General features: G+C 44.0%; 1 protein-coding gene across 2 annotated transcripts in view; it reads right to left on the bottom strand.

Annotated features, from left to right (window-relative positions):
- The window catches only part of LOC128336795 (cholesterol 24-hydroxylase-like), a 40200-nt gene that overhangs the window by 4021 nt on the left and 11420 nt on the right, over nt 1-24759 (bottom strand). For both annotated transcript variants that reach the window (XM_053276964.1, XM_053276972.1), the window contains 8 exons: nt 23358-23496; nt 19972-20082; nt 19002-19158; nt 16625-16687; nt 13208-13280; nt 12003-12087; nt 7318-7428; nt 5628-5716 (listed from right to left, as the gene is read on the bottom strand). In XM_053276964.1, coding sequence (XP_053132939.1) covers nt 5628-5716; nt 7318-7428; nt 12003-12087; nt 13208-13280; nt 16625-16687; nt 19002-19158; nt 19972-20082; nt 23358-23496 — 828 coding nt within the window. The remainder of the gene's footprint in view (nt 1-5627; nt 5717-7317; nt 7429-12002; nt 12088-13207; nt 13281-16624; nt 16688-19001; nt 19159-19971; nt 20083-23357; nt 23497-24759) is intronic.

The following is a 24759-nucleotide window of genomic DNA, read 5'->3' as shown; positions in this document are numbered from 1 at the left end:
CCCTATAGGACAAGAATAGTTTATTGGACTTTCTGGATGGCTTTGTTCTGTCAATATAATAAAGAAGAGTCCTCCTAATGTCAAGGAGTGCATGGACTTCTCCAGAGGAGTAGATGGGTTCATGAAGAAAGAGGGTAGGGCTATGTCTTGGTTTAGATGGAATTCATAGACTATTTTGGGTTCCATCTGAAAGATGGATACATCCTTAGAACAACTTTGTCTTGAAAAAAATTGGTGTAAGGGGAGTCAGCTCTTAGAGCTGTTAGTTCACTGACTCTCCATGCCAATGTAATGGCAACCAAGAACACAGACTTTAAAGATATTGAGGGAGGAGGAGGCTAGTAGTTCACCTCCATAATAGTGGAGAGGACTAACAACAGACTCCATGGTTCAATGGGTGGAAAGAGTTCAAGACTGGTGGAAAGAGTTTACTGATCCTCTTAAGGAATATTTTTGAGTCAGGGTGGTAGAATACAGTATGTGTGTCCCACCCAGGATATTTTGTTGAGAGTACGGCCATATCAACTTTGATGCAGGCACCGGAGAGTCCTGGGTTCTTTAGTCTCGTTAGGTATAAGAGGACTTGATATAGTGAGGCCTTGTAAAGATTAAAACCTTTAGTGGTATCATGTGTGGACCTCTTCCATTTGCATTTATAGTTTCTTCTAGTTGACTCTTGTCTTTCATTTAGAAGAATGCCATCCAGAGGTTTGGCCTCCAGGTTCAATACCTCAAGGTTGTGGTGCAAGATGTAGCCTGATCCCTGCGAGAAGAGATTTTGGTGATGTGGGAGACGAAAATGTTGACCCTGTGACAGACACAGCAGCATAGGACACCATGGCTGTCTGGCCCACTAAGGGGTGAGTAGAATGCACAGATGGTCTCTCCTGTAAGATTTTGTTCACAGTTTTCAAGAGCAGGGGGAAAGGAGGAAACAGATAATACAGGTCCTTCTTCCATGGCATCTGGAAGGCATATCCCACTGAGTCTTTCCCCAGGCTTGCCCTTGAGCAGGAGAGGTTGCATTTTGTTGCCGTGGGTAGCAAATAGGTCTATTAGTAGAGTTCCCCAGCTTTGAAAGATGTTGCAAAAAATCCCTAGGTTCATCTCCCACTTGTTGGGAGAAGTTCAGATCTCTGCTAAGGGCATCTGCTAAGGTGTTGTCCACTCCTTTGCACACCATAGTAAGACTACTGGATGCACACCATGGTGTATGCTCCACTCCTACAACTGTAGTGCCAGGCTGCAGAGGGATCAAGAGACTGTCCCTCCTTGGCGATTGAAATATACAATCGCTGTTGTGTTGTCCAGCAGAACCTGGTCCCACCTGGTTTTTTTAGGTAGGTACCTAAAAAAGGTAGAAATGCTTTCAGGGCGTGTAAGACTGCTAGCAATTCCAGAAAGTTTCTGTGTAGGGATTACTGTTGCAGTGTCCATTTCCCTTGAGCATGAAACCCTGCACAGTGGGCGCCTCATTTAGGGAGGCATCAGTTGTCATTTATGGGGTTGGAAGATCAAAGGGCACCACCCAAAGAGAGAATCCACCACTGCAGACACTTTATGACAGATGGTGGAAGAGTCAGCCACATAGCCTGGTGGTCTAAATTCGGTCTGAATAACAACAGAAACCAGCTTTGGAGCCAGTGCATCCTGAGCCTTTTGTAAGTTACAGTGGCTGTGCAAGAGGCCATCAGACCTCACATTCTTTGCATGGTGCACACACTTTGTCTCAGATTGAGTGTTGTTGAGATCAGTTGTATGATCTGTTCCTTTCTGTCCTCTGGGAGGTAAACTCTTTTTGTTTTCAAGTTTACTGTATTCATTTTTGTAGTTGTAGGTCTGATTTTTTCCAGTTCACTTTCATTCCCAGGTCTACGATGTACTGAACATAGGAAATCAGAGTATCTTTGGATTCTGAAGTCACTAGCCAGACGTCTAGAAATATGAATAGGCCCTGTGTCCTTAGGTGTGTTATTACTGTGCTTATGCACTTCATAAAGACATGGGGTGCTGTTTAAAGGCTGGAGGGTAGAACTGTGTACTGGAAGATTCTTGATCCAAGAGTGAATCTCAAGTACTTCCTGTGTTTGGGCCTTATCCCTACATGGAAGTAGGCATCCTTTAGGTCTAGTGTCACAAACCATTCTTCCCTTGCTAGTAGAGGATGCCTTGTAAGGCTATCATGTGGAATCTGTTCACTTTCACATATTTGTTCAAGTGGCGTAAATCCATGATAGGAAGGAGGCCTCCGTCTTGTTTGGGAATTTGGAAATATCTTGAGTAGAAGCCTTTCCCTTGTTCCTTTGGAGGAACCAGTTCTATTGCTCCTTTTTGTAGTAAATAAAGAACTTCTTCCAAGGTAGGAGTTGAGTGAGTGAGTGAATTTTATTCCTGAAGAAATAGGGAGGTTGGTAAATTCTATGGCATATCCTGTTGTTATAATGCTCAACACCCATGCACCCAAAGTTATGAGACGCCAAACATGGTAAATGGGTGCAAAATGGATGGGAGAAGGGGAGAATACTCAAGATACTCCCTCTGTTAAAGTGTCAGAGTCTGCTTTGATAGATCTTGTGTCTTGGATCTTTGTTGCTGTCTTTGTCTTTGGTTATACATCTTTTTTACATTCTTATAGTCTCTCCTGTCAGACTGTTGGTATTGGAAACTTTGACTATAAGTTTTGAACTTATGTGAGTAGGCTTGTTGCAATGGATTGAAGCTGAAAGTCCTAGCTGTGTAGTAGGGCCTTTTCATCTTCTCCATTGTTTTGTCAGTCTGAGCGCAGAAGAGACCATCTCCCTCAAATGGTAGGTTTTCAGTCTTCTCCTTCATGCCAGATAGAAGGGAAGTCGATCTAAGCCAAGCGTGTTTCCTTAGGGACACAGCATCTGTGATGGCACAAGACTCTGTCTCTATCAGGTGCTTGGCTATACTTAGGTGCTGCCTCATAATGTCAGCAGATTTGTTGAGGGGTATCTTGAATTTTTCACGAAACTCTCCTGGCACATCTTTGAGATCGTTCTTCAAACTGTCCCAGACAGGGTAGTGGTACTTAGCCATGCAATCCTTGTAGCTGGCTATCATGATTGATAAACAAGAAGTTGAATAAAATCTATATCCCATGACATCTAACTTTCTGTCTTCCTTATCCACTGGGGCTGAGTATGTCTTGCCCAATTTGTTACTAATGGCACAATCAACCACCAATGAATTTGGTGGTGGATGTTTAAAGAGGAAGGGAGATGAATCTTCCTGGATTCTGTATAGGCTCTCTAACCTTCTTGATATAAGCATTAATCTTTGAGGTGATCCATGTTCCCTCACAAAATGGGTTCTGTGCCTGTGCAGTAACACCCACCCACCCAAGAATTCCATAGCTCCATGTGGCACTCTTCAGCTCTGCTGAATTGTTGTGCGGCTGTTATTTTCGGCAGGAGACCCCCTTCTCCTCAGTTCCTTCTCAACCGCTGCGCCACTCGCATCATGAAATATTTGCTCCATTTGTAACCTGGTTTTGTGAGGGGGGGAAGTGTTTTGTTCTGGCTTTGACCTATGGACTGTTTCTCAGCTTTCCCTTTGCATTTCGCTTCAAATTTGTTCCATCAGTGGAATTTCTGGCTTTTGGACAACAGACTATTTTCAGGTTTCTCTTTCTCTTTATACTTTGGCTGCCGGTCTAATGGACTCTAACACTTATCTCTGTGCTGTGAAAAGCTCTACCTGCCTTTCTACAGATCAAACTGTTAAGGCACAGGAATGATTCAGGCCACTAATAAGTATTAGAATTTGGTCAATATTAACATTTACTGGAAATTTTTAAGATATCACGAAAACCAGAGGGAAATGTCAGAACAACTGGACATTTAGCAATAAATCTTAAAGCCGATTAGAAGCTTACAATAAATGACCAAATGCCCTCCTCATTCCTGTCACTAACTGTTAAACCACATTTAAACAATACAGAGAATGCTGCTTCCCCCACTGGCAGGTGCACCTGGGCTTCCAGAAGAAGCTCTGCTTGTGGAAGAGAAACCCTATCTCTGTCTCTTCCTTTAAGTCTTTCTGTAGAGGTGCTGCTGTTACTTCCTGAAAAAGCCAGTACATGCTACATTGGTGGCCATGTTCCCTGTGGCAAGGGCTCTGCGCCACACTGCCCCTTGTAGTGACTTGCTACACTGCAGCAGCTTTTGAGATTCCAAGCTTTATGTTGGCTCCACCCTGAGAGGACCTATTATTGGCTTCCCTGCAAACAGGAAAAGTATAAGAGGCTTCCTGTCTAACTACCCTTACCTCAGTATCCCCTTGTTCTGATGTGGTTTTCTTTGCCTATCTACTTGGTTTGGCCCTTGGTTTGTTTTGGACTCCTGATTTCCAGCTTGATTCTCAGTGACTATTGACTACTTACTTGGCTTGAACCATTTGTTATGGAGTGACTAACAAAGTTGTTGATTAATTAATCATCATCATCATCATCATCATCATCATCATCATCATCGATCCTGAGCATCATCTTCATCATCATCAATCCTGAGCTTGTTCTTGGGTCCTGGGTCCTGCCTAGACCCTCCAGCTCCTGAATAGCTACCTGGCTTGATCCCTGGTGCTCTTGTGGCACTCCCATTCCCAGCTTTGGACTTGTGCCACTAGGGCTAGTGACCACTGCCCATGTCTCTGCTTCCTGACAATTGGACTACAACTAATCCTTTAGTCTATGGAAAACGTGGGGATAGGGAAGGAAGAGTGCTCTTTCCTTCTCCTTCCTGCACATGGAACCTAGCACATGGGAGAAATGCCACTCACTTCATGAGGAGGACGTTTGCAGAAAGTCCCAACAGTGCTTTTTTGTTGCTGCTGCCTCCCACAAATACCCAACAGAAAGGGAGAGAAGTCACTCTTCCTTGAAAGAATTGTTGGAGGTTGTAATTTTTATCCCCCAGTTATTGGTGAAGTATACTTTCGATAGGAAAGACCTAATCCTAATCTAAAGAGCTACATAATGAATAGGTAGGGAGAGAGGAAGATGTTTCCATCTGCTCCCTAAGAGGAAAGAAAGGGATTCTGACTCATCACAGGAAATACCTGAAGAGTCATATCAGGGGTCATAGAGTGGAGACAGGTAGAACAGCTAAGGAGACCCTTACTCACTATCTCTACTCCCAATGCCCCTAGTGGTCATTCAGATAGTTGGTGCTAAAGGTCGATGCACTCAAACTCCAAAAAGAATTGCTGGTTTTTCTTCCCTTTCTAGGGCTGTTTTTTTTTTTTAAAGGAGGTAATAACAGTAAGTCACTTGCTGCACTTTCTCTAAATGCCTAACACAAGGGGAAATGCCCCTCCCTTGCATAGGTTCTCTATACTTATGCAAGGGAGGGGGATACTATACAAGAGTTGGGGATGGGAGGAGTCAGTGGTGACGACAGATCATTTCCTGACTAGTAAGCCGAACTGACATTTATGGACCCCATGTTGCTCATGGTACAAACGTTTCTGACGTTTTCTATTGGGGCTCTGAACATTTTGTAAACATTCATCAAATGTCTGACATTTACCATAAAATATTGATTTTGTTGAAACAAAATAAACTTTAAAGACAAGTTTCTTAATGAAGATGGATAATTTTCACTCACCTTGGTTGGTCTTTGCTAAATCGGTCAGGATCAAAGGTCAGTGGATCCTTGAAAAACCTTTCCATGCGCCCCATGAGGTATGTGTTGAACTGCAAAGGGAAGAGAGGCATGTACATTGTCGTTAGTGACTATCACTATTTTTTAAACGGGGGCCACTTTGGCAGAAAATGTGAGAGCCATCTTCAATCTGAGAGCCATTTCCCATTGAACTGACCTTGGCAGAATATTGTGCTTTTTCAGTGCTGGGGGGGCACTTTAAGAGAGACAGAGCCCTCTCTTAAGAGCTCCAGGAAGAAAGCACTGCAGAGGGCTACACTTCTTAGTACTCTGTGCATAGCTTCTAAGATGGTGTAGTGGCCTGAAAGTGTTCTTTTGTCCTTAAAAGAACTCCCTGGCCCTGGGCAATGCACAGCATTGTGAGGTGCCAGGGGAATGCGCAAAATATTTAGTTTTGGCCAAAGCTTCATGAGGCTCAATAAATAACTAGTCAAGGAGCTGCACTCAGGGTTGATGGAGGCCACCACTGGTCCCCCCCCGGGTCTTACAACGAACAGGAACATGAAGAATATTTATATCTTGTATTGGTTTTCAACGAAAGTTCCCAAAGTGGTTTACATAGATATAAATAATTTATTTATTTTTAAATGGCTCCCTGTTTCCAAAGGGCTCACGATCTAAAAAAAGAAATGTAAGACAGACACCAGCAACAGCCACTGGTGATAGATAAGGCCTTTACCTTTGCTGTAAAGCTAAAGTTGTGCCATCGAGTCGGTGTTGACTCCTTGGCGACCACAGAGCCCTGTGGTTGTCTTTGGCAGAATACAGGAGGGGCTTACCATTGCCATCTCCCGTAGGGATGTGCACGAACCGGTCCGAAGGCCATGCAAGAGGCCTGTTTACCGGTCCGTGCAGGTGCCAGTTTGAAGTTCGACGCTGACGGGTGGTCTCCCTTTAATGGGGGGGGGCTGCACGTACCCCTCCTGCCGCTTTTCCCCCACCGGCGCTCCATTAAAAAAAAATGTTTTTGGGGTGGCAGCGTTCCTCCCTGCCACCCCTGCTCCCGTTGTTGCCTGGAAATACCTTTTAAAGGTTTTAAAAACCTTTTTTAAAAACGGAGTGCCGGCGGGGGAAAAGCGGTGGGAGGGTTAAGTGCAACCCCCCCCTTAAAGGGAGACCCCCGCCGGCGTCAAACCGTGCCTCCGCGGTTCCATGCACATCACTAATCTCCCGCGCAGTATGAGATGATGCCTTTCAGCATCTTCCTATATCACTGCTGCCCAATATAGGTGTTTCCCATAGTCTGGGAAACATACCAGCGGGGATTCGAACCGTCAACCTCTTGCTCCCTAGGCAAATTACTTCTCCACTGAGCCATTAAGTGGCTTCCAGTTGCTGTACTCCTGCTAAATAAAGAGAATAACCACTTTTTAAAAGATGCCTCTTTTCTTCAGTCAGTGAAGACTGAAGAGCACTGGACTATGTGAAGTAAGAATCAAACACACTGGACGTTTGCAGCAAGAGGCAAATGCATATTTAACCACATTGTTCTCATGAAATCCTGATTTCTTTCCCCAGTTAGTTCTGCACAAGCTCTTGCTGCGTGGAACACACCTATTGCATCATATATTAGTTCCACTGTGGCAAAATGTTTTGAGAGAAACATATATGGCAATCCACTAAAAGGACTCACAATCAGGGTGGTGTTTGCTGGAATTTTGACTCCTTCAATGACATTTTCCTTTGCTGTCCAACGGATAGTGCCTGAAACTGGTGGATATAATCGCAATACTTCTTTGAGCACCTGAAACAATGAAGGTGGATTTTAACACACCATTTCTTTCTTTAACATGATGGGGCAGGAAGGAAGGATGGATTTTAAATCTGGGACACCTTCCTAAAAAGGGCTAGCTTATCATGAATTTACGGGGTGCCCCAGCAGTGAACTAATCTCACATGGCTGCTGCTGAAGAAGCATCTTCCAATCTTGAGGAACAGTGAGCGACAGAGCCAGAAGAGTCAGACCCTGATTTAGTCCCAGCCCCCCAGGTCCTGAAGCCAGGCTGGAGCCTGCATCTGTCACAGTTGGGAGACCCCAGAACCAGAAACCTTGGAGCCAGTAGTTGTTGATCCGGAGCCTGAACCCCCAACCAAAAGGTCTTTTCCACGCCAAGTATCTTGCACTCTCCAAGCCTGCTTTCTAGCACCAGGAACAGGTCAAGGGGGACTTGATGGAGAGGAGAAGAAATGCTTGGCTCCAGGCTACAAGGCTGCCCTTAAGGCCTCATTGCAGCTCTGCCCTTTGTGGGAGTAAGTTGTTCACTTGAAGCTCTCTAGGATTCTGCAGACCTGACTACTCAGCCTCACTGAATTCTTGGGTTCTTGACTGCAAGGCATGACATCAAGAAATAGCAGTTTCCCCACATGGGTTTTTTCCCCATGACCAGATAAAGTGTGGCGTATCTGCATTTTAAGAGAATGTCTTCTTTGCTATGAACCACACCACCCATTGAGATCATCAGGAGAGGTTTGTCTGCAGTTGCCACCGGCTCATGTGGTGGCTACTCGGGGACGGGGCCTTCTCCATTGCTGCCTCGAGGCTTTGGAATGTGCTCCCTGCTGAAATAAGGGCCTCTCCATCTCTTACAACTTTTTAAAAGGCAGTCAAGACACATTTGTTCACCCAGGCTTTTAATTAGCTGTACTGTTTTAATAGTTTGATGGTTTTTAATAGTTTTAATGTTGTTTTAAACTTTAAATTGTTGCAATGTTTTAACCTTTTTACTTGTTTCTATTGTTTTCTTGTAAACCACCCAGAGACTTGCATTTTGGGCGGCATGCAAATATGTTAAATAAATAAATAAATAAATGTTTAGCTTTGCCTGGTTGTCCCACAAGCCCTGAATCAGCAACAACGGTCCAATAGCTTCCATTCGCTTAGTGGATACACAAGGCATAGCAACTTCGGTGGGCCCTGAAGTTGATAAAAGTTAAATTGTGTGGCTCTGCAGAGGAAGAAGTATGTTGTATCTTTTATCTCCGAGGTTGAAAACATCCTAGGAAATATGCAGTGGGTGCCCAGGACACACAACATCCATAACAGCAACATGTGTGTCATCTGGGGAAAGGTATTACATTCCCCCCAACTTCAAAACACTGTCCTTGGAATGCTTGGAAAATAATGAGCACTGTCTCATGAACTGTGAGAAAGGGCTTGATGGGGCAGGGGAGAAAGCCTCAATAAACTTACTTCCCTCGCAGATTATCCTCTCTGTTGGTCTGGGCATAGAGATTATGTGTCCAGATGTGCAACTGCCTTCTCTGGCAGTATGGAGGGTCAGGGTGCCAGGAGGAGTCACCCCGCCCCGCCCCCTGAATACCTGAGGGACTGCCTGCTCCCAAGCGTTGCTGCCCGCTTGACGAGGTCATCTGAGGGGGCTCTGCTCTGGGTGCCGACAATGAGGGAGGCTCGGTTGTCATGCATGCGGGACAGGGCCTTCTCTGTTGCTGCCCACAGACTCTGGAATGCTCTCCTGGTGGCTATTCGCTCCTCGATCTCCATCACAGCTTTTAGAAAGAGAGTAAAATCTTGGCTTTTTGCCCAGGCTTTTATTTGATTGTCTCTGCTGCTGCTCTTTGTGCTCTGTATTGCTTTTATGCTTTTGTTTTAAATTTTTAATCAGATTTGTTTTATATTTTTAGCTTAATACTTTAATTGTTTCTTTTTTACAATCTTGATTTTAAATTTTGCTGTAAACCGCCTTGGGATTGTTTGAATGAGAGGCGGTATATAAATTTAACAAGCAAGCAAGCAAGCAAGCAATCAAGCAAGTAACGCACGAGTGCACGGTGCATTATGGAGATTACCCTGATGCTGGCTGGTAGCACTGTAGTCTCCCAGCCCCAGCTGCAGGTGGCCGGGGCTGGGAGGTGATAAAAAATGGGGTCAAGAGAGCACTTGCTCTCTTAACCCCATTTAAGAAGGTTGCTGGCTTGACACGCTTCCCACCAAGGCACCGCTGGAATCAGGTGCGATTTTGCTGATTCTCACGTGCAGACAAGACCGGGCTTGGCTTTGTTAGCCTGGTTTTGCTGTGCATGAGAACAGGCTCAGTATTAGGGATGTGCAATTCAGATTTTCGGTGTTTCGATTCGGATCTGAACCGAAACACCCCTGTTCTGTTTTGTATCCGAATATGGCCCATCCGAATCACCGCGATTCGATTCGGATCCGAATTAATCTGAATCCGAATCGATTCGGATTAGAAAAATGGTTCCTGGGGGCAAAATAGTGGGGTGGGGTGGTAGTGCCCAATGGGTGGAGGCTACCACCCAAATTGCAGAGGGATTGGGCAAAGGGCTGGTTTTTGGTGATTTTTTTGAAGTTTTAGTGTCTTTGGGGCAGATTGGGGGCATAATGTGGGATCTGGGCCAAAAGAGTGGGGTGGGGTGGTAGCGCCTAATGGGTGGAGGCTACCACCCCCATTGCAGAGTGATTGGGCAGAGGGCTAATTTTTGGTGAATTTCTGAAGTTTACGCATTTTTAAGGTTTCCCCCCATTAGGTATAATGAAGGGTGTATCGCTTCACGTCAGGGGGAAAGGGGTGGCCTAGAGCGGTGTGGGGTTGGTGGTAGTGCTGGGTAGGGACAAGGAAGGTACCTGAATTTTTTCAAAGGATTTGGGCAGAGGGTTGGATCCATGGTGTCTCATTGAAAATCTCATTTGCTATCATAGAATCCACACTCAGAATACCTCAGAAACAACAGAACCCTGTACCCCATGGGTTAGAAACCCATGGGGGTGGTTGGCACCCTATGTGAACTACACCACCACTCGCTCTGGGCCACCCCAGCACCCCTCAAGTGCACTTATGGGGCTGCTGAAAGCTCCATTATACCACCTTATGAGGAAAAACCTTAAAGACGCGTAAACTTCAACAATTCACCAAAAGTCAGCCCTCTGCCCAAATCCTTTGAAAAAATTCAGGTAGCTTCCTTGCCCCTACCCGGCACTACCACCAACCCCACACCGCTCTAGGCTACCCCTTTCCCCCCGACGTGAAGTGATACACCCTTCATTATACCTAATGGGGGAAAACCTTAAAAACGCGTAAACTTCAGAAATGCACCAAAAATCACCTTCTGCCCAATCACTCTGCAATTGGGGTGGTAGCCTCCACACATTAGGCACTACCACCCCACCCTACTCTTTTGGCCCATATCCCACGTTATGCCCCCAATCTGCCCCAAAGACAGTAAAACTTCAAAAATTCACCAAAAATGAGGCCCTTTGCCCAATCCCTCTGCAATTGGGGTAGTAGCCTCCACCCTTTAGGCACTACCACCCCACCACACTATTTTGCCCCTGGGACCCAAAATTTGAGCAGACATCACATCAGACCTTTTTGCATTGAAGTCAATGGGATGCAAAAAGGCAGGAAATTCAAATAGACGTCATTGCTCAAACTGGAGGGGGGGGAAGAAGGCCACAAAATGGAGCTCCAAAACATCCGAAAAAAATTCGGATCCGAAACAGGGGTGATTCATTTGGGATCCGAAATTATTCGGATTTCTCTCAGGGTGATTCGGTTCGGCTCCGAATCACCCAAAACTCACTGTTTCGGGTACAGATCGTTCTGTACCCGAAACGTTTCGCACATCCCTACTCAATATATCTGACAACAGAACCAAGACATGGCAGAAAGATGTTGGGCTGTGCACAAGAAATGCAACAAAGGTACATTTATTGCACTAAACCCAAAGAAAGACCTGCAATGTAATACGAAGGCAAAGCTTCTCAAACTTGGGACCCAAGATGATGCTGGACTACAACTCTCATCATCCCCAGCCTTCTGCCTTTGTGGCTGGAGATGATGGGACTTGTAGTCCAACAACATCTGGAGACCCAAGTTTGAGAACCCCTGCGCTAACTGATTTTGCAGTTATGATGGCAAAGCGGCTAGTCGTGGTTTTCTGAGCCATCCTATTATTACATAAGGATGGAGTAAACAGAATTAGAATTTACTCTAATTCTGCTTATTCCATCACTACGTGAAAGTAGGACAGAATGTCCAGCATACTGAACAATAAAACATATCATTTCACTGTGTCTGTTGTCTTATCTGGTTAGTGTGGTTGCTAAGATTTCATGAAATAGTCACAAATTCTTATGAGGTTTCAGCACAAGAATCTTAGAAGATCATTCTTATGATCCTTTTAATACGGTAGAGCTAAGGAGTTTTGATACACTCTTCGCTTACAATTATACCAAGCATTATGTTTCAGGTTTCATATGCGAACTTAATTATTGCTCTACAGCACAGCAAGGAAGCTTCAGAGCAGCTCAGGGTTACCGGTCACCTTATTCTTCAAGTGTACCTGTGATAAGTACTGGAGTTTCCCAAGATCTTCATAGGTAATGTCCCTCCTCACACCGACAACTTCATCTACTTCAGCCTGAAGTCTAAGAAGCAGAGTCAAGAGAAGGTTCAGTCAAACGACCCCTGACCATTTTATATTAGCAGGTAGACTTCTACACTTGGAAAGATCAGGATTTACTTTCTTAGGACTAAGCTCACCATAACTCACCTATCCTACTTCATAGGATTGTTATGAGGACAAAGTGGAGGTACCCCATGTATAGCGCTCTCACTTTGGAGAAAGGTCGAAATATAAATGCAAAATAATATAAAGAATAAATTACACAGACAAAATGATCAGGGATGCTACTCTAACAGGACAGAGATATAGGTAGAAAGAATACATTTTCTTTAGAAATTATGGGCTGATTTGGACAATTGCCAGCCAGCGCACATGATAAGGTCGGGGATGCGTCAAGAGTGTGCTCACCCTGATATCACAAGGACGTCTCAATGCGCGTTCAGGACGTATCTTAATTGCATGGGAGGCAGTTAATCTGAATGGCCCCATAACATGTGCTCTCAAGACCTATTTAAACAGGGTTTTGGAGCACGTGTAGAGGAGCAATTCAGATGAATACCCCCTCACACAATTAAGGGATGTCCTGTTAATCCACAGGAGGATTAAGGGATGTTCTCCTGTGGTGTCATGTGGGAATGCTCTCGGCATGTCCTTGACCTTATCGCATGTACCAGCTGATGATCATCTGAACTATGTCTGTCTGTCTTAATAGTTTAAACCTGATTCTAAACTTCACTCTTAAGGCCACTGGAATTAATGGGCTTTTTCTCTGTGCTGGATTGTGATCAGTGTGTACAGGGCCTTAGGCCAGCTGACACAATCCTTCTATGTACACACAAGCAGCCCTAATGTCCTTGGGTCATGTGCATCATTCTAGTGTGTGATTCAGGCTGCCCCAAATAGTCAATAGCAGGTGCTGGGATTCCACCACTTGGAAAAGTACCACTGCAATCCTAATGATTGACTATAGGCTTTATTGACCAATTTATATATTATGTTTGTCCATATGAATGTGCCCAAATATGGTCAGGACCATTTGTGTGTACTAACCGTGTAATCACAAACTGTAGAAAGGTGGACAACCCATTGAAAGTTATAAACACCTAAAACTAAAGAAAAGAATGTAGGCCCAGTTTACCTACTTCATCACAATCTCAGGTTGCCGTGCCAGCTCCATTACGGTGAAAGATAACTGATTGGCAGTGGTTTCATGACCTGTAGGAGCAGTGGTGAAATGATTTGATTATCAAGCCAGAGGTTGCTGGTTCAAATCCCTGCTGGTATGTTTTTCAGACTTTGGGAGAGATCTATATCGGGCAGCAGCGATATAGGAAGATCAGATGCTGAAAGGCATCATATTGTGAAGGAGGAGGCAATGGTAAACCCTTCCTGTATTCTACCAAAGACAACCACAGGGTGGTCTCCAGGAGTCAACACCAACTCAACGGCACACTTTACCTTTAGAAGATAATCTAATTAGATCAGGAAGGGGAATAGGAGCAAAACCTGGGATTAAATTTCACCATTTTGAAAAAGAAAGCTAAAAATACTTCCAGTGTAGTGACAGAAAATTTATGTTGCTTTGATAACAGACGCCCAAAGCAAAACTGAACTTAGTAAACTTAAATACAATTTTCTTCCCAAACAGTGGGTAGGATCCAGCCTACGTTGGTCATGATGAGAATCATTGTCTGACATCCAGACTAACTTGGGGAACAGTACTACTCAGGAGTTATTCTAAAAGACTACTGAATTTCAGTGGGACCACTCAGGAGTAATTTACTATGAATGTCAGCCATTGAAAGTAATAGGACTACTACTACTATGAAAATGTATATACCGCTTTTCAACAGTTCTCCAAGCAGTTTACATAGAATAATAAATAAGATGGTTTCCTGTCCCAAAAGGACTCACAAACTAAAGAGAGATACAAGGTAGACACCAGCAAGAGCCATTGGAAGGATGCTGTGCTAGAGCTGGATAGGGCCAGTTGCTCTCCCTCTGCTAAAGGGTAAACAAATAAAGGTAAGAGAATCCCACTTCAGAAGCTACCTCTTGCTCAGTTAGCCAAGATTCGCTTAAGGGACTTAAGTTAATCATGTCTCATTTATTTCAAATGGTGCTTAGTCATGACCAACATAGCCTAGATCCTGCTCCTGATGCCAGCAATGAAATAGATATTTTGCTGGTGGCTACTTACAACTATCCCAATTCAGCCTGGCTAGCCACAGTTTTCAGGGACCTGTCCATGAAAACATCTCAGCCTCCAGTTGTCTTAATTTTAAGTTATTTTTTCTTTCTTAGAACATAACATAACATAAGAGCAGCCCTGCTGGATCGGGCCCAAGGCCCATCTAGTCCAACATCTTGTTTCACATACTGGCCCACCAAATGCCCCTGGAAGCCTACGGCAGGAGTTGAGGGCATGCCCTCTCTCCTGCTGTTACTCCCCTGCCACTGCTACTCAGAGGCATCCTGCCTCTGAGGCTGGAGGTGGCCTATAGCCCTCCGACTAGTAGCCGTTGATAGACCTCTCCTCCATGAAGTTATCCAAACCCCGCTTAAAGCCATCCAAGTTGTTGGCTGTCACCACATCTTTTGGCAGAGAATTCCACAAGCTGATTACATGTTGTGTGAAAAAATACTTCCATTTGCTGGTCCTAAATTTCCCGGCAATCAATTTCATGGGATGATCCCTGGTCCTAGTATTATGTGAGAGGGAGAAGAATTCCTCTCTATCCACTTTCTCCACTCCATGCATGATTTTATAGACCTCTATCATGTCTCCCCACAGTATTTATTAAATTTATTTATTTATTAAATTTATACCCGGCCCAAACTTACATCTCTGGGTGGCTAGTAGTAGTCTATAAGGTCGTTCTGATGACCAGCACTACCCAGGCTAGGACAGCCCTACCTGGGTAGAGCCGGTTGTGAGAAGCGCAAGGATTGGTCCCAATCCTGGTGCTTTGAGACTGGGTAGCCTGGGATTTTTACCTGGGGTAATAGTGGGGTAGAAGGGTGCAAGCACACTCTACTACCCCGCTCCCCCAGAGCCAGGTGGCAAGAGCTCCTGGCAGGATGTATTGTGGGATGCCAGAGGACGTCCTCCTCTGGCTCTCAGCTCTGCCTCTCACTGCAGCGCAGCTTGTGTGCCGTGGTGAGCAGCAGGGCTTAGAGAATCCAGCAAGAGTGTGTGGGGAAGCAGGTAGGAGCCTGCCTCCCCATCAGCTCTCCCCGGCTCCAAGCAGGTGGGTCGTGTGAACAACCTTTATGGCTACTAAAGACTCAGGGTAGCATCACAAATTATCGGCTTACCAAAGCTGTATATAAGTATCTGAATTCTTGATATTTGTTGCATTATGCTGATGCCAATAACAGCTGTTCATATAATTATAAGTTCCCACTAAGGCAAGGTATATTTATATTTCCTTTAGATGGTAAGTCCTTTTGGGACAGGGAACCGTCTTATTTATTTTTCTATGTAAACCACTTTGAGCACTTAAGTTGAAAAGCAAGATATAAATATTTGTAGTAATATATTTACCTGAATCCAAGACTAGGTTTTTTCCAAGTTCTTTGATGTTATTAGAAATGGGAGGTCATCTTAAATTCAGAATCCTCTTTGGTAAATACAGGTATAACCTTTTTTAAAGGAGTCAGGTATATAGAGGTGTAACCTTTTAAAACTCTGGGTGCATTCCTCTGGAATGTGCTCCCTGCTGAAAAAAGAGCCTCCCCATCAACTTTTTAAAAGTTCCTAAAGACTCATTTTTTCACCCAAGCTTTCTAATTTGACTATGGTTTTAAATTATTTTAAGGTTTTCATTTTAATTTGTTTTATGTTGGTGTAAACTGCCCAGAGACAGAAGTTTCATGTGGTTTTCAAAATTCGATAAATAAACAAATCTTAAATTCAGAGTCATCTTCTTTTTTGATAAAATGGCAGTAGCAGCAGCAAGTAAAGACACCAGCATAAAAAATATTCTTTTAAAGTCACTTGCTAATATTTTCTCTCTCTGTACTTTCGTCCCCAAAGCCTCAGTGTAAAATGCTACTACTAAAAACACTTCTAGGAAGGAAATTCTGAAAGTGGGTATCAGCCTAGATACTCCCTAACCATTGCTGAACTGCTCTTCCAAAAGTTAATTTAACCTTAATTCACCCTACTATAATTTAAGCTTTATTTCTCATTTACTTGTCCATCTCCACTCAGGGTCTTTAGTGAATTCCAGCAGAACTGGAACCCACGTTCAATACTGCAATCCTGTGCACACTTCCCTGGAAGTAAATCCCCTTGAATTCAGTGGGGACAATAATTCTTGGTAAACAATTGCAATTTAAGTAACTTTAATCCAGGTCTAGCCATACTGAACAGATATTGACCCTAGATGGAGATGGGCATTTCATCCATATCAAAATATGAATCCAGCCAGTTAACTGAGTCCAGTTAAACATCTCAGTGTGGATGGAGATGCAACTCTCAGTGTAAACTGGAAGTCTGTTTCTGTCTGTAGATCAGAGTAATTGTGGGTATGAAGAGTAACTGATCTACAAACCTGCAACAAAGAAAGTGACGAAGTTATCCAGCATATTTTCATCATCATAGTCCCCTTCTTGTGCTGAAAAGACAGAAACAAACAGCAAAGGTGACATATCTTCCAATGGGACATGAGGGCAAAATTCTGGGGAATTCTAAACATACAATACAGCAATTTTGCTAAATGCCAAAGGAACAGAAAGAGAGGAGAAGCTAGAATCATGATTTGCTCACGATTTGAAAGGACAGTCCGGGCATCTTTAAGAGCGAGGACAGCAGGTCTGTAACTGCTCCTGCACCGCTAGCCATGGCGTCCTGCTGCAGAATCGCACTCCCCAGCACCCCTCATCTAGTGCCATGCACATGGCCACTGTGCACACGTGGAAGCCACTTGGACTTGGACAGGGAAACATTCTTCTCCCTCTCTAGAACCAGAGGTAATCCCAAGAAATGGGTTGCTAGGAAATTTAGGACTGACAAAAGAAAATACTTTTTCACAAAGTGCATAATTCATCTGTGGAATTCATTGCCATGGCATGTGGTGATGGCCACTAGCTTGGATGGCTTTACGAGTAAAAGGGGCTAACACAAATTCATAGAGGACAGGTCTATCAATGGCTACCAGCAGGGGTGTATCCAGGGTGGGGCAGGCAGGGCATGTGCCCTGGGTGCCAGCCACTTGAAGGGGCGCACCATTTTTAAAATTATTTTTTTAAAAAAATGGCCGCCGAAAACCAAATGGCCACTGCACATGCTCAAATGGCTTCTGTGAGGCCCTAGGCCATGCCAGGCCTCGCAGAGGCCATTTGAGCATGCACGGTGGCCATTTTGTTTTCAGCGGCCATTTTTTAAAACAAAAATTATTTTTAAAAATGGCCACCGCACATGCTCAGATGATCCCTGCGAGGCCCTAGAGGCCAGCGGAGGGAGAGGGAACCTTTGCAGACCTCCCCCCCATGGCCTTTAGGAAGCCCCCCAAAGGGGCTACAGGTAATTTTTAAAAATATAATATAATATAATATAATATAATATAATATAATATAATATAATATATAAAATCACTGTACACATATTTAGTTTGGCACTATGTACAGAGAATCAGGACTTGTGAATACTGAGTTGAAGCTTATGAGCTAGGATTATATTCATTTGCTCTTACTTTGCTTCTTATAATAAGTGAGTTAAATGTGATGTCTTAATAATATGGTTATTAATGATGAATTTGTCTTTGAATCAGTGTGAAGCATCATTAGGACTAAATAAGGGCTATAAAGCACTTTGCCCTCTTAAAGCTGTACATAAAGGGACAGAGACAAATGGTCAATCTTCCTTCCACAAGGAGTCCCTGTAGTGGATTGTGGATAGTGGAAAATTTCCTTTCCTGACTCAAGTCAGTTAATGAATCAACTAGCTGAACTGGTTTTAACCAGCTCTTAGCAGCCTTCACAGTCACCTATCTCAGGAATGACTCCTATCAGTGACGAGTCATTTCCGCAGTGTGCTCAGAGAAGCTGCCAAAACCCAGAAAGAAAGAAAAATAAAATATTCTGGTAGGTTAATCTCGCTGCCACTAAGCACTCTAATGCTTTCCAAGGTCTGACTGTTGGACTAGAGTGCTTTAGTCCAGAGTCTCTCTGTAACTGGTATTGGGCAAATACCAAAAATATACTCCCCATTGCTAACAGGCAAGGATAAAGAAGAACAAAAACCTTTTTATGCCATGTGTTTGCCTGCATGTGGAGTTAATTATAAATTTGGTCAAGCTCTATTTGTGACGCATTCTGCACCACAGAAAATACCCCTCCTCCTGCTGGGTTAATGACCATCCATCTGAGGCTTATAAAAAAGAACAGAGAAAAACATTTTATTCAGGTACTACAGACTGGTTCCATCTGAGGCTTTTTAGCTTTTTAGATACACTTAAAAATACTTAACTTGGTTACAAGAATGCTTCAATACGCCTTGCTGGTTCTGAGGCAGCACATGTTGAAATCTTAATTACTCAATTGCACAGAACAGATATTTAGGAATATGCAAAACAACACACACAAAGAAATATAAATTCCTAATGCGAAGTCTGACTAAACAAACTTTTCCTTACACTAAATTCCCGAAGCCATAAACCCTGGCTTCTTCCCTTGAACTCACCAGATGAGAATCAAGCTTCCTGCAGATCTCTCCCCCTGAAAGATTATCCTGCCGCCACCGACCTCATGCTAGTCTGCACTCTCTGCACAGACTTCCTTTCTTGTTCCCAGAATCCCCGTGCAGTTCTCATGTCCCACCCACATAGTGGACTGATTGGTCGAGCCCTGCAGGTCACCAGCCTCAAGACAGGGGTTCAATTCCTGTTAACTCTCTAGAGGGAGGGGAGACTGGTCACTACAGTCCCTTACCTGCATTCTTCAATATCTGAGTGAGAATATCCAGTGGTGCCTCTTCTCCGTTCTGGATGATTCTGCATCTCTCTTCAATACACTCCTTCCCAAAATTACGCAGAAACCTCATGCTTTCCTGAATTTCTTTTACGGATTTTCTGTTCCAAGGCATGTACTAAACAGATAAATGGGTATTGTTGTGAGTCAGTCAGCCCAAAACCAAAACACTGCAATGGAGGGTGAAGCTGTCAGCCAGCCTTCCTGCTATGACAGGGTTGGGCAGGAAATAGGCTGTGGACGAATGGCAAATTCCTAATGGACCACCTAAGCAAATGCTGTTATTGGAGATTCCAGCAAACATTTCCAGGCTAGATGGATTTGGATGTGATTCTGCAAGGTACTTCTTATCTTTTAAAGTCAGCCTAGATAATCACGATCCCTTCAAATAGATGCCTTGTTCGTTAAGAGATCCTGAAGATGTACTTTTGCTTTCTAAATTTAAAAGATCAGTGGACCACTAGGATCCTAGTAAGAAAAAAAGTAAGCCATATAAGACTGAAGTCAGTATATCCATATGCTATGAAGTACAGCTAGCTAGTGATATCCCCTATTACAGAACTCCCTTGCCAGGGGGAATTGCTAGACCTGCTTGCGTATCTCACTTTAAAAGGTTGCTAAAAGTCTAAAAAGACAATTCTGGATGGGCAAATACTTAAATTTAGGGGTTTTCAAACGTGGGTCCCCCACTACAACTACCATCACCCCCCATTTCAGATCCAAGTCTGGTACAGAGAATTAACATTCCTGAGTCCCATTACTGACTACCTGGTTCAAAACCCATGGCAATTGCAAGCACTACCACAAAAGAGGCCCAGTTACTGGATTTTGCAGACCACGTGTGTAAGTTTGACAAATAATAATGTCAGCTTGGGATAGAGAGAGAGAGAGAGAGAGAGAGAGAATTCACTTGAGGAGAGCCTGCACTGACCTTGAACAAAGGTTTGCGTGTCTCTGCCGTCCCTTTCATGACCATGGACACTGCATGTGGAAAAGGTGTCTGGTCATCATGCAGGGTATTCAATTCTAGGCCAAATGCCACCTGGTGATATTGAGAAAAAGAAGAAGATTGGTCAAATATCTGGGAGGAGAGGTGGCCATATAAATACATATTAATTCCTAGATGAGCTGGTCATTACATATTGCTTGTAGTTGTGCAACAGTTATGCCATACAGAACACAGAGAGGCTATTCTCACGATCGCCCAAAAGTGGACGAAGGAAGCCTAGCCCGATTTTGGGCGACCGTGTGCTGCAATGGGAGCCGCGTGGCTCCTGGCAGCAAACCTCCATAAATACCCCTCCCCTTAGACGAGGTTAACAGAGCGAGCGCTCCGTTGACCTCATGTTTTTGCTTGTGTGTTGCTGCAATGCGTGGCAACACACAAGTAGACCCCAGACCGGGAGGCTCGGGGTTCTTTCCAGGATGCCCCGCGCACTTGCACGGGGCATCCTGGAACTTCCAGGGGCCAAGTGGCCCCCGATCCCTGCAGCACCCACCAGTTCTGTCACAGAGCCGGCAATTGTGTGGGTGGCCAATCTGGCCTCCCAGGGCTTCCTTTGCATCGTCTGCGGGAGAGCGGGCTAAGCCCGCTCTCCCCACAAACCCCCTTATGGCTCTTCACACTGATTGTGTGAAAAGCCTCAGAATCTAATGGGCAATCTGGGTTTTTTTAAGTGTTTAATTTGAAAAAGTAAAAGTTTCTAGCCCTCAGTATTCTGGAGGAAAGCTTGCAAATACTGTTTGCTGAAAGAGGGTAGCAGTTCAGTGGCAGAACATGCATTCTACATACAGAAGGTCCTACTCCTTAGAATCTCCAGGTATGACTGGGAAACAGATCCATCTGAAATGCTGGAGAACTGCTCCCAGTCACTGTTAGATAGACTAATGGACATTTTCTGATAAGATTGCTTCATGTGGTATTTACTTTGCACTGGTGTGAAAAGCTGCAGATTCTGCTAGTGGAAAATGAGAGAGATGATGCCAGAGGTCAGCAGCCTTTGGCATGTATGTCGAAAGGATATATGTGTCTGTGTCTGTGTGTGTACACACTGTTTTTGTTCTTGCTACTGATGTATTGCATGCATATCTGTGTATAGGCTTGTGGAAGTGTTTAGAATGTTCTTATCAGTCATCAGTTCTGTACTCTGACTGGTCAGTTTGTATTTCTCTTACTCGAAGCCTGAGACTTATTTTTCTGTTAGGATGGTCTTTCACTCAGAGTAGGACTGTTTACAATAGGTAATACAGAAGAACCTCATTAATTGCAGACTCAACATCTGTGGTTTCACATATCTGTAGTTGGGTAATACCTGACCTCGGTATACGTGGGGGGGAAAGGAAATTAAAGGATTAAGACTCAAATATGCACAGGTCGGGGATGGGTGGAAATAACCTCAGAGATAATTTCCGCCCACCATTTTGAGGACAGGATCCATTTTGTGGCTCATTTTTTATAAAAAGAAGAAACAAGGTGTTTTTTCACCCCAAAAAAACCCCACATGATTTTTTTTTAAACTTTTTGGGCGCATTGCTTGACAACTGGGGACACACAGAGCATGGTAGGACACTTCCCCCCAATTTCAATCAATTTCCCATCCCATGTTCACCCTTTGCCCTGCTGCTTCAGGAACCTAAATGCCCCCCCCATTGCCCTAATGTCCCATTATCTGTAGTTTCACTATCCAACCCCCCCTCCCATGGAACAGAACCCCCGCAGATAACGGGGTTCTCCTGTAGTCAAGTAAGAAACGTTAGTAACTTTGTTCAAGAAGCTTAACAAGCCTCAGTTTCTACTCTGCTAAACTCCACTACAGAAAGTGGCACACAAAATAATTTTGAGAGGCACTCACACTGACCCCTGAGAGGAGGCTGGCTGCACCATTGCATTTAGTAGGAGCCAGTTCCTCTGTGCTAGAAAATCTTTTTTTTACCCCATGTCCAGAAAGTGTCACTGGAATTTCTCCACATCTATATCCAGGGATGGACATTACTAGAGTTTCTCAGAAATGCTGCTTGTCCAAGAACAACGAAACTAGTAAACTGCTAAGAATTTAATTTTTATTCATTAAGCTTATTAAGCATTAAAAAAAAACATTATTTACATACAACAACAGTTTAGTTATATATGTAGTGAGAGACCTTCTACGTTAAAATGTATTAGGTAAAGGTAAGGTGTGGCGTCAAGTCGATTTCGACTCCTGGCACCCACAGAGCCCTGTGGTTTTCTTTGGTAGAATACAGGAGAGGTTTACCATTGCCTCCTCCAGTGTAGTGTGAGATGATGCCTTTCAGCATCTTCCTATATCACTGCTGCCCAATATAGTATCAGCAGGGTTTTGAACTGGCAACCTTCTGCTTGTTAGTCAAGCATTTCCCCGCTGCACCACTTAAGGTGCTGAAAATGTATTACTGGCACTTAAATTAGAGTGAATAAATGAAGACGTGGCACACCACTTCTAAAAGGCTGCCGGCCCCTGGATTATGCATTTGAAATTGATAAGGAGCTATCACCAAGAGCAGAATAATAATAATAATAATTTTAAAAGCACCACACCCTGGACAGTTGTATGTGGTTCTATTTTCACAGTGCCTTTTCACACATTCTGCATGGCAAACTTGGCTTTGCCACTGAAACAACAATTAAAACTGAAACACCAACCATTCTGGATCCCTAATGAGGGTATCTGCAGGATACATGTCAATACACGTCTGCCATGTATTTATTTATACATTGTACTTTATTTATCACATTTTTATCTTGCACTTCCAAGGAACTCAGGGGGGCATACATGGTCCCACTCACCTCCCACGTTTTATCCTAACAATAACAACACTAAGTTAGGTGAGACTGAAGGAAGTGATTGGCCAAGTCACACTGAGAGTTTCATGCCTGAGTGGGGATTTGAATTTGTGTCTCCTAAGTCCTCACCTGACACACTAACCACGACACCACACTGGCTCTCAATTACTTACTCACCCACTAATGGTGCAATCAACTTCTCAAGGCAGTTCCTTAGGAAGGAATGCATCTATCACAGAGGTGAGGTAAAGTGTGCCGTTGAGTCAGTGTCGACTCCTGGCCCCCACAGCGCCCTGAGGTTGTCTTTGCTAGAATACAGGAGGGGTTTACCATTGCCTCCTCCCGCACATTATGAGATGATGCCTTCCAGCATCTTCCTATATCACTGCTGCCCGATATAGTACCAGCGGGGATTCAAACCGGCAACCTTCTGTTTGTTAGTCAAGCATTTCCCCGCTGTGCCACTTAAGGTGGTACTGGTACAGAAGAGGTAGAGAAATGTAGCCTGAGGGTACCTTTGCGATGATATCCAGCGTCACTCGTCTCAGGAGGTTCATCACATCCACTTCCGTTTCTCCATCTGCTTTTTCCTCCATTTCCTTCATAAGCTCTTCTGCTTTGTCATTAAAGGTACCCATCAAGCCAATCAGGTAACTGGATAATTAATAAAAGTCACCAAGGACAGAGTATTGTAATTAACAAGAAACAGTCTTATGTATGAAAACAGGGATTTATAAGCAATGCAAGCACAGGATCCCTATTTGAATGTTCTCTAAAAAGACAGTACACATGATTATACTGCCTATTACTGCTGATGGGTACAGAAGTCCTGCCTCAGCCTGTCATTCACCCCCACCCCCCACCCCCAATCACCATGCCACTTGCCATTTGGGTGGCATTCCTCTGAAGAGGGAAACACTGTTACACTGATACCAGGTGCTTCCATGATCTTCAGCCTGGACCGTGAGTGGTACAGTGAGGGTGGTCAGTGATAGGCCAGGGTGAGACTCCTGGACTCACTTTTGACAGTGTAATCATGTACACCATCTTTTTGGATAACGCGTGTGTGTGTGTGTGTGTGTGTGTGTGTGTGTGTGTGTGTGTGTGTGTGTAATCAGGGGAGTGAAGGAGGTCTGGGAATGCAAGGACTTAGTTTTCAAGAGTTCACACTCAAAGATTCGTCCAAAAGGGTTTTCGTTGGCACCACCAGCTGTTTAAAGGCAGGCTGGCTGCCTTTAACCCCCAACTCACATGCAAGCTGATTCAAATGTGTTAATGTGGGCAATTTCCCTGGAGTCTAAGGGTAGACTTCCAAACTGCAGAGACTTTCAGTAGCAAAATGGCCCAAGCAGGCATAGGTAGGGCTTAATGTACTATGAATTTAGCACAGGCCAGAGTTAACAATAAAAAAGTTTTTAAATAGTTTATTGCAGTAAAATAAAAGGAACAGATTGCAGGCAATTAAAATGGAAAGAAGATGTTCAAAAGGCCTGAAGCTTTCTACTAATGTCCTAGCCTAGATGCTAGTTAGCCAAGAGGTTAAAAGTCTAAGCTGCAATAAGATGGATGCAAGGCTCCAAAGCAAGGTTGTAGCAGCATTTATCCCAGCTAGGACAAAAGATATATGCTCAGTCTTAGGAGCTCTGGAGCACCCAGAGAGAGCTCTGAACAGGAGCGGCCTTTCTCCCCCTTTAATTTTAAGAGCAAAACGTCACATAGAAAAGTGCCTCCATGAGTCTGGCACCACTGAGATTGGGATTAGGGATGTGCACGAATCAAAAAAATAAAGATATAAATGGTGGTTTCTTTATTCTGAACTATTTTTTGTTACACACTCCCCCATCTTTTCACTATACATTATGTATTGACTGCTTTATTAAAACATATTTTAAGCCACCCTTGAGGAGCAAGTTAAAT

This window comes from Hemicordylus capensis, chromosome 1 (assembly GCF_027244095.1).
Source record: "Hemicordylus capensis ecotype Gifberg chromosome 1, rHemCap1.1.pri, whole genome shotgun sequence".
NCBI classification, from domain to species: Eukaryota; Metazoa; Chordata; class Lepidosauria; order Squamata; family Cordylidae; genus Hemicordylus; species Hemicordylus capensis.
This window is presented reverse-complemented; position numbering and strand designations above follow the sequence as displayed.